General features: G+C 37.0%; 1 protein-coding gene across 3 annotated transcripts in view; it reads left to right on the top strand.

Annotated features, from left to right (window-relative positions):
* Nucleotides 1-4,315: 4,315 nt before the first annotated feature.
* MYT1L (myelin transcription factor 1 like) overlaps nucleotides 4,316-9,782 on the top strand; it is a gene marked incomplete at both ends in the record, with an annotated part of 130,567 nt that continues 125,100 nt past the window's right edge. For all 3 annotated transcript variants that reach the window (XM_082481155.1, XM_082481154.1, XM_082481156.1), the window contains 3 exons: nucleotides 4,316-4,370; nucleotides 4,553-4,586; nucleotides 4,889-4,951. In XM_082481155.1, coding sequence (XP_082337281.1) covers nucleotides 4,316-4,370; nucleotides 4,553-4,586; nucleotides 4,889-4,951 — 152 coding nt within the window. The remainder of the gene's footprint in view (nucleotides 4,371-4,552; nucleotides 4,587-4,888; nucleotides 4,952-9,782) is intronic.

Genomic DNA, 9,782 nt, shown 5'->3' with positions numbered 1-9,782 from the left:
CCAAATACCTGAAGGGTTTTCTGGAAAATTAATACAGCTTTAAAGGTTGTGCAGCTATGGATCACATTTTGCCCTTCAGCCACAGCAGTGCAGAAATTGCTTGTGCTGGTCTGGCTGTCCAGATCCTCTTCTCTGTTATTGCCTTACAGATGATGATCTTTGGTCTTTCAAGCATGGCCCACAGTCTTAGTTCATGGATACAGGACCTTGGAATTGGCATGTTCTTCGGATGAATCAAATCTGCCAAACGGCTCAGGCCTGTATATGTAACTGGCCCGTCTCCAACACAGTTTATCACTCCATTAATTTCTGTGTTGTCTGCATATTTCAGTAGCATATAATCTTCCAGAATACTGGTGGAGATGCTGAATATTATAGGGCTAAAACATATACCTCTGGGATTATAGTAGAAAGGTTCTTACTAGATATATATTTTTCAATTTTTACAGTTATTTTTGTAAAGAAAATAATTTTTATAGAAAACATTTTTTTTCTGGAGAAATATTTGTTAACCATTATAAATATGATGATTTTAGGAGTGCTTATTTTATTGTCTGAATATTTAATAAGAGAAAGCAAAATGTTTAAAAGGTGTCTAAGTATATGGTCTCCTAACATAGCTACCTTTATTGACAAACTTGAAAGTATCGTCAAAGAGCAGTTTCAAGTGTTTTGGACTGCAGATTTTCCGTGATAAAGTGTTGACTGATGCTAATTACATTGTCGTCTTTGTCTTGGCTTTTATATGATATCACTAAGGGTCAACATCAGGAAGATTAACTTTTGAGCCACACTGTCCTCTCAGCACTTAGTAAAGATTAATTTAAACAATTACAAATACAGTTTTTTTCAGAATATTTTTTTTCAGTTCTCCAGCATTTCCCAAATGTTCCAGGTTTGTTACACATCAACAGTAATGTCTTGGAGAACTATCAGGCTATGTTAAATTTGGGGGGTAAATGTTGTCTGGGACTTTGATTTTAAAATAACAAATAGCTGCTTTTTTTACTTAAAAAAAAAAAAAACCAAACCAAAAAACCTTGATGGTTATTAACACTAGCTATTAATTATCTCCAAATAATAAAGTGTTTATTTTCTTCCAAATATATTTAAGTGATTTCTTATACTACCGTGTTTCCCATTCAACATTTGGTTTTCACTGATATTTTTAGTTCTCCTTATCGATAGTTAATGTTTACTAGTAAACTGCTGTACATGTGTATACATGCACATGAACTATTTTTTAATTTTCGTGAGCTACTAGTTGTTTTTTAAGCTTTGGATTGTTGAAGAGGGGTTATTACCTTTCTTTTTTGTTGTTTTTCTTGGTGAATTCTTCTGATGTGATTATGCACCTTTTTTCTTAGCATTTCATGAAGTATTTTTCAACTTCTCCTAATCATAGTAATTTTACGTTAAACAATTTTCAGTTTGGCTCATGCTTATTTCCAGCTTTCTTATACTGACACTTTTAAAACACCTTGTGTTTGTGTGTGCATGTGTGTGTTAGTTGTTGGGATCAGACATTAAGACATTAAGTATATTAAGACATAACGAGTCTTACTTGCCTGCACACAGGTGACCACACAAGGCTTTTTTTCATTTTTACCTAGAAAAGTGGGATTTAGTATAGAATTTCCTTCAGCTGGTTCAATAATTTCTTACCTGAGAAATGCGTCAGCTATAATGTTTAGAAACTTCAAGGATACTCCTGTGGTTATTCATCTGCCACCCCGTAAGAATCCTTTGCTGCAACACAGATTTTTTTCCTATCCATTTTTTTTTTTCCAATGCAGGAGAAACTAATCAACCTGTTTTATGTAATTCTTCTCAAAATTAAGAACTTGGACATTTCCATTTTCATGCCTATAGCTTCTCTTAGTAGCCAGGTTAAGAATTTCTTCTTTTCCTACTCCTGATGCCTTGCTCTTTGCTTTCATATGTAATCTTTTAGGTGTCTCCTCTTAGATGCCAGGCTAAAACTAACTCCAGCCAGCCTGTTCTCCATGTCCACACATTCTCTTTCGGAATGGTGACTCAGTATTCTGCAGAACTGTAATGTAAAGATCATGAATAAAGTAGGACTACTGAGGTGAACTCCTTGTGAGTCACTAAGGTCCACATTTCCTTTTTCTGCATGTGAAAACGGTGAGGAAGTCCACGCTTGTGTGAGATTAATGGCCTCGGGAGCAGAATTCTGTTCCTGGCCGTGGAAATGCCAGGGCTGAGCCTGGGGACTGCTATGGTAGGCTGGTAGGCGACCATCCATGCCCAGAGCTGATGTGTGTCTCACGTAGAATTTCGGGAAATTGCTTGCTCCCAGCATCCAGCGTTGAATACACGGAGGGATGAAGGTTGAAGGTTTGACATGACAAAGTCTTGAAGGCGTCTGTGCCCGTGGCAGGGGGTTTGGAACTAGATGATCTTTAAGGTCCCTTCCAGCCTAAACCATCTATCATTCTGTGATTTGTGAGCATATAAATAAAGTCAAAGCAAGATTCCATTGGCTAAACATAGGCATCTACCATCATTTGGTGTGTCCGAGAGCATCCAAGGCACACGTTGCCATATAGGACAGGGCATCTAGGTCACAGACAAAGGCAGGTAGATCTGTGCCTTTCTGGAGAAGCAGCAGGCTATGTAGGATACACGACAAAATTTAGAGGAACAGTGCCTGCAGTTTTTGAAATCTTTTTTCACTTTGACCTGCTTCTGGATCTGGATTGTGTGGATCCTATAGGGGCTTTTCCAGCTTAGTGATTTCTTCTTTGACTATCAGTGTAGTTAAAAGTGCACTCACAGCATTCTTGAACTGAAGTGCTTTGGTTTAGAAAGACAGACAAATCTGTTTTGTAGTTTGCCCCTTCTAAATTTACACAGACTATCATAACAACTTGGGCAGCATTTCCAGGTTAAGATCATAATAGTTTTTTCAGCAGATTTTTCAGTGGTGACAAATGATGCTGGATAAAAAACAGACTAGGCTGAAGATCAAGTAACTGCACTTCTGGTCTCCTATCAAGTCCTTACACATTGCAGGAGTTACAGAATAGCACAATGTACTGTTTTCTTAATAATAAAATGAAAATAATATTGTCATCTAATGTGTAATTTCTTCCTTGTTAGTTACTTCCCACATCATTTGTGCTAAGGTACTGACCAAAGAAAGCTAGGTGATTAAAGGGTTAACTGCAAGTCACTTGGACCTGTTTCCATGTTTTTGCATGAGATATGTGACATTCTTACCAGATATCAATCCAAGGATATTACTATAAACCAGTGATTGATTATTTTTTTTTCTGGGGGAACTAGAGCCCCATGGTCGATTTCTGTGCTTCCTGACCTTTACAATGTCATCTCTATGTATGAACCACCGCAGATCCATCTTGCCATCCTGTTCTTCCATATCCAAAGGAGCTGATGATAGAGATACTGCACATATTTTCCGTGACACAGTCTCTCAGCATAGTTCAGTGCAATCTGCTTGTGTTGTACAAAATTGTAAACTCTAGCTAGCCTATGCAGTTTACATTTGAAAGTCTGGTGACAATAGTACATGGGAGATCAGAACAAACCATGTGGCCCTATGGTAACTACTATAGATCAATATTTCAGTATGGTACTTTCCAAGGTCTAATGTGCAGCCCTGCCCCTGTCTGGTATAGATTTAAGCTTGCTGTATATTTATTAGTGCATAGAGAGCTACATCAGATGGGCATACGGTTCATAAAATGAAGGTAAAGATTTAGCCATATGTAGCAAGCAAGCACATTCCTGAAACTTGAAAAACACGTCTAAACAAGGAAACGTGTTGGAAAAGGTTGTAATGACATATTAAAGAACAGGAAATCTTTGCAGTTCTAATGATGACTCTTTATCTCCTTTTCTGTCGTTCCTTTCTGTCTTTCCCACTGCAAAGTGCTTGGTTAGAAAGTGACCTATGGTGTGCGACCCCTTGACTTTAGTTTTAAATTGTATAGAAATCTGTTGAATCCTTGTTTCAAAATACATGGGAGTAATCAGGGGTTTATGTCAGAAATAGCCCTTCGAAGAGAGGAACCAGCACTTAGTTGCACACAATTTGCTATGAAAGCAGGGCATGCAAAAGGACTGATTAAACCAGAAATTACCACAGTTTCTGTTTTTAAGTAAACATAAAGATCCTAAAAATCCCCTGTAAGGTGGACTTTCCCTTACAGGATAAAATGGAATTAAAATAGTGTCAATAAATTGTGTGAGAGACTGTATCAGTCTGTGCATTGATAGTCTGTGCATGCAGGATAAGAACATTGACTGCCTGCTAATCTATTCCCAGATGGAGGTGGATGCAGACGAGAAGCGCCATCGCACACGCTCCAAAGGTGTTCGAGGTACGTCTCTTGCTTCAGTAAATCACTCAAGGCCCCCGCTCAGGGTGACCTTCATCCTCCAGAATCTCTTTGCACGATTCATTCTGACCCCTGCTTTTACACAACCTTTCTGGTAATTTTCTGTAGAAGAGGGGTACTTGTAATAGATGATAAATTTTTATATATTTTCCATCTCTCTGCAGTTCCCGTGGAACCAGCCATACAAGAGCTGTTCAGGTTAGTGCTCTGAGTGTAAAATGTATCCCCATTAGCAATTTAGAAAATTCATGCCTTTTAATGGGTATAATGCACTTTCAAGTTCATTGGTGGTTTGCTCATGCCCTGCTGCACTGATGAAATTAATTCCCTCGAGACTTGCTAATAAAAAGCATCCCCTCTTTTTTTTTTTTCCGTTCAGTTATTTGATTTCTCTTTCTGTCTTTGTTGCCCTCCATCTCTGTAATACCTACTGCCTGCTTTTAGTATAATCTTTCTGCAGCATACCGGCACCTATATAATTAATTCTCTCTCTTTTGCAGCTGTCCCACGCCTGGCTGTGATGGCAGTGGTCATGTTAGTGGCAAATATGCAAGGCACAGAAGGTAATATCTGTAATTTTTCATAATTTAGTGAAGAGATTTGGTAAACAAGTTAGCTGGCATGACCTTGATAAACCAAACAATGATAAAAATTAGCAATTAGACGTTCTAGAAGTCATACGGATTCACTTTTTTTTTTCCTTTCTGTATGTCACACAAAATCTAACTCAGATTTTTGCTGAAGAAACTTGTTTTCATTGTCAGTCTTCTCTCGATTTTTGCATACAGTTCTCTTGCTCGTGTGTTGCAAATTAAAATTTGGCCCTACTGACATGTTGGTGCCAGTGTGACTTCTGTTATTTAATATATTTTATAACTGAACGAAAATGAGCTTCTGAAAATTGTAAGTTCGATGATCAGGTTAGATTCAAAGGTCAAAGCCTAAGACAGATGTGTGATAATAAGACTTCGGGATTCAAATGTTATATTATAGTTATAGATACCTTCACTTCAGGTTCTAAACCATGATATGTGGAGACATCTCCTTTAAGAAAATGGTTTTAGCTGTTGATTGCTAATAATATATCAAAGTAGCATATGTTACGCATGCTACATGGGATTCGAATTAATTTAGAGCTCAGTCTTTATATTTCCGTGACTGCAATGTCAATAGTGTTGTACACCTGTATAAACAGCATCCCTTTCCTGAATCGTTTGTCCATGAATTTCTTGTGCAATATTTTGCAAATTTAACAGCTCTGGAATACATGAATTTTTCTGACGTGCTGTGCATTTCATTTAACATATTTTATACAGCAGCCCATTGTAGCAGATAAAATGGCTGTTGTTTTGGCCATTTCTCTTCTGAATAGAGATGTTCAAATCAGTGTTAAATTCTCTTTGAATTGTTAAGATTTTTTTCACTACTGACTTTTTCAGATTTTAAAGCACTTGTGTTTATAAGAATACATATTTCACCTGAAATCTGATAACTGCTTTGTAATGAGGGCATATGGTTTTTATGAATTAAATTGAAATTACACGTTTGTGGTTAAGGCATTTATTTGAAACAGAAAAAGATAGCCAATAGTGACATGTCAGTCCACTCAGTGCCACTCAGTCCACTCACGTGCCTTTTTTCTTAGCAGTGAATGAAGCTTAGGGACAAGTCAAGAAAGTACTTTCAAAATTAGAACAAGGTGATATGCGTGATATTAAAATGCTTTTGAATTATATTTAAGCAATATAAACCACAAAATAATTATATCCAAATTTCTTTTCATTTCAAAGCATGGTTTTCTTTTGTCCATTTTCTTCATGTAAATACAAGCCTCACCAGTAATTAATGAATGGCACCAAATCCTTCCTTTCCCTCAGAAATTTCATGAGCAGTCAACAGTTAAATGACATGATTATAATGTCCTTTCTAGTTACAAGATTGTAACTACATGAGTTTCTTTACACATCATGGGATTCATGCGGATTTCAAAAATAAAAGTCTTGAAAGATACAGAAAGAAACTCTTTAGCTTAAAAAATAATCTTTCTTCTGAAATGCTCTAACTTTGATCTATGTGTCTGGTTTTGTAAAATCACCCTTTGGGGGGAGGGGGAAGGAATAGATGTGAGGTTTGGAAAGATTACGTGCAGTTTTGAGACATTAATTCCATATTTTGCTTTCTTGACATGATTCTGGTATGTCAGTACACGAGCAGACTGAATCTTAGAGCTGTTAATTAAATGAAATTTTGGGTGGATGCGCAAAGAATAAAAATTGGAAATACATCAAGAATTCCTTCTTTTTTCTGCTGGCGAAAGAATTTGTGGGGTTTTTATGTTTTCTTGCCACCCTGATTGCCAATCCACTGATCAAAATATATTTTAGCAATATATGTGTAAGAACACAAAGTTCTTTGTTGAGGTTTACAATGTACATTTCTATTTTCTGAAAGAGCAGTAATTTTTTTATCTAGTCCAGCCAACACCTAGTAAATATAAGTTTTTGAAAGAATCTGAAGGAATTTATCTTTTTCTTTTTTTTTTTTTCTATTTATTTGGGTGGGAAAGACCCTCAAACATTTGTTCTAAGGAAATCAGGCAGTCTTAAAAATTTGATGTGTTCAGGGAATTGCATATCTCAGCTGATGCCTAACTCAATTCCGTTTAGACCTACAGAGCATTTTAATGAGGTTAAGACCTTTCCATTCACAATACCAGACCGGCTCATTATTGGGAATGAAATGTATTTGCTTCCACTAGATGTAGTCAGAGCTCTCCAGAATTCTATTTCTTCTGTAACATCTTGAAGTCTCTGGAATTTGGGGTTTTTCTTTCATTATAAATTTATGCTTGTAATGCCAATGTGACAGTGAAAACCATGTTCAGATACTACATTAAACTTGAACTGAAGTAAACAGATCCTTTAAAATTTTCGGACAGGTTCAGGGGCTGAAATGTTGTTCTGCTGATAAAATACCAGGTGGAAGTTAAAGTTTTATCATATGTTTTGTACCCCAGTTGTATTTTTAGTTATGAAAGAGCTGCAATGTTAGGTTTAGCTGGGGAAACAGGTTTAGCTAGGGAAACAAGCAGGCCTTATATGCCATTGATATTTCCTTTAAGATGTATTAAAACACACGAGTGGTACTAGTTAAAGTAACAGTGGTAACGCTAACACCGTGTTGTACCATTTCCCTCTTTTTGATTTTTTCCTTGTGTCAAACCTTAGTTTGAAGTGAAACCTTGCGTGGCTGACTTGGTACTTTGCTCTCAGCTCTTAAGGTCGGTGCTTAATTTTAGCTTGCTGGTTGGGCATGCTAATAGGCAGCTAAGATGGACAGGCTGCTCTGCCGGGCGCTTTAGGGCGGGATGCTAGGGTCTCTAAAATTAACTCAGGGAAAGCACCTCTCTCTGGTGACTGTATAGAAGGTTCCGAAAGATTAGCATCCCAGTTTGGGCACTGAGGGCGAGTGCCCAAAGCTAGGTGGTGTGCCTGCCTTCTTCTTCGCTCTTTTTTAGTGTTTTAGTAATACCTAGAAACCTATCATAGACCTTCTAGCACTGTCTGTGTTGCACAGCATAAGGCAGTGCCTAGGTGGGAGTTTACACAGAGAAGACTTCCGTACCTCTTGCTTATGTTTCCAGGCACCTGAGGCCGACTCAGCTGCTCACGGATCGTGCAGTTAAAGAAATGCATGTATCTTTGCAGCATCAGGTCCTAAAAAATAAAGAGGCAGACAATGCTTGTGAAAGATCTGAAACCAAAACCAAAACCAAAAAATAAGCCGTAGACACGTTCAGATAGTGGTGGACACAAGTAAAGAATTCAAATCTTAGGCGTGAAAACCAGACCCTCTCCCTGGACCATGCTCCTGATACTGTTTCTTTTATTCACTTGGTAGCCCTTCGGGTCCGTTGTGGATAGCAGCGTAATAATGAACAGCGCTCTTTTATGTTGAGAGCTGTGAATTAATTTTGAAGAATAAGCTTGGACCAGATCCTTGAATACTTTTAGCTGTGAACAATCCATCTGGGTATATAGCAGTTACTCAAACCACACCAGGAGAGTGTTCCCAGACCTGTGTTTTCAGGACGTCTGTCGGCTAAGTGTCTGAAGAAAAACATAGATTTGAGTGTTCTTTCGTTGCAATTAGTAGGAACTTCTCCAGTTTCATCAATCGACTTTAAAGACAACAGGATTTACATTCTGTGTATACAAATACAAATGTAAAAGCGAGTCCACTTTCTGGGCTAATTTTTGCAGGTGCAAATCCGATAGTTGAGTAACTGAGCGCAAACTGGCCTATGTTATTTACTGAGTAGATGCGAATGACAGTTTTAGAAATATTACACCCTACTGTGTTGCTATGCATTTGGCATTTTTTAAGACACACCATATACCAAATAGATGCCTGGGGTTTGCCATGTAAAGAGGCATGTAGACACCTCATAAAAATCCTAACTAGGTTCCATTAGAAAAATACTGATTACATGCAATGGCCTATTTTAAAAGCTTCTTAACATCATAGTTTAATTTCTTGCTCAAGTAACAAAAGCAATTAGATTCTGTAATGGATTAATCACTTGCCAAATGCCACATGCTTCAGAATAAAACACATTCTAACAAATAAAAGTCCTAAAAAGAAACCTAAGCTGGTATAGTGGCACTATGTATTTTAATTTAGGATTGTTTTAATGCATATATCAGTGCATATTTGAAAGCAGATGAAGCCATTGTATAGAAATTATGGCAAAACACAATCTTAGTCTGAAACAATATGCATCAAATTTCAGTGAGGGATGAGTTAAGGCCAAATGATAAACCCTTCAGATTTAAAATGGAAACATCGATAGAGCTCTCACTATATCATGAATTTCAATTTGATTGCTGAAAATAAGAATTCAGATGAAATATACCAAATTAAACATTTCATCTGCCAAGGAATTTTGCATGCCTTTTCTTCAGTTCATACTGCATTTGTATGGGATTTTTTTGTCATTAATCACTGATAAAGTGTCTTGCAAAAAGAAGCAAGTCTCAAAAATGAAGAGGGATCATAAAATAATGTTTGGATCTATAATGTATGAATTGTCCCTAACCTTATAAAATATATTGCATTTTAATTTTCCACCAAATTTCTCAATATCTACCAGTTCTTTGTTGCTTTAGTAGGCTGTCTCTGTTTCCGTTACATTATACAGCTGGAATTGTTTTGACCATCTTTTAATTTCTAAGCGTGAGATTTGTCACTTCATACAACAGATTTATTTGAATTTATGAATACCTTAGAGTTTAGCATTGCTGTTTTGATTAGGAAAGGCCCCACATACCCTTGTACTGCCTTGGCATTATACACTGTAGTTTAGTCGTCTATATTTTAGAACAGGGTGAGAGA

This window comes from Vanellus vanellus (genome assembly GCF_965231255.1).
Source record: "Vanellus vanellus genome assembly, chromosome: 3".
In the NCBI taxonomy this organism is placed as follows: domain Eukaryota; kingdom Metazoa; phylum Chordata; class Aves; order Charadriiformes; family Charadriidae; genus Vanellus; species Vanellus vanellus.
The sequence above is the reverse complement of the archived record's forward strand: the minus strand, read 5'-3'. Positions and strand labels throughout refer to the sequence as shown.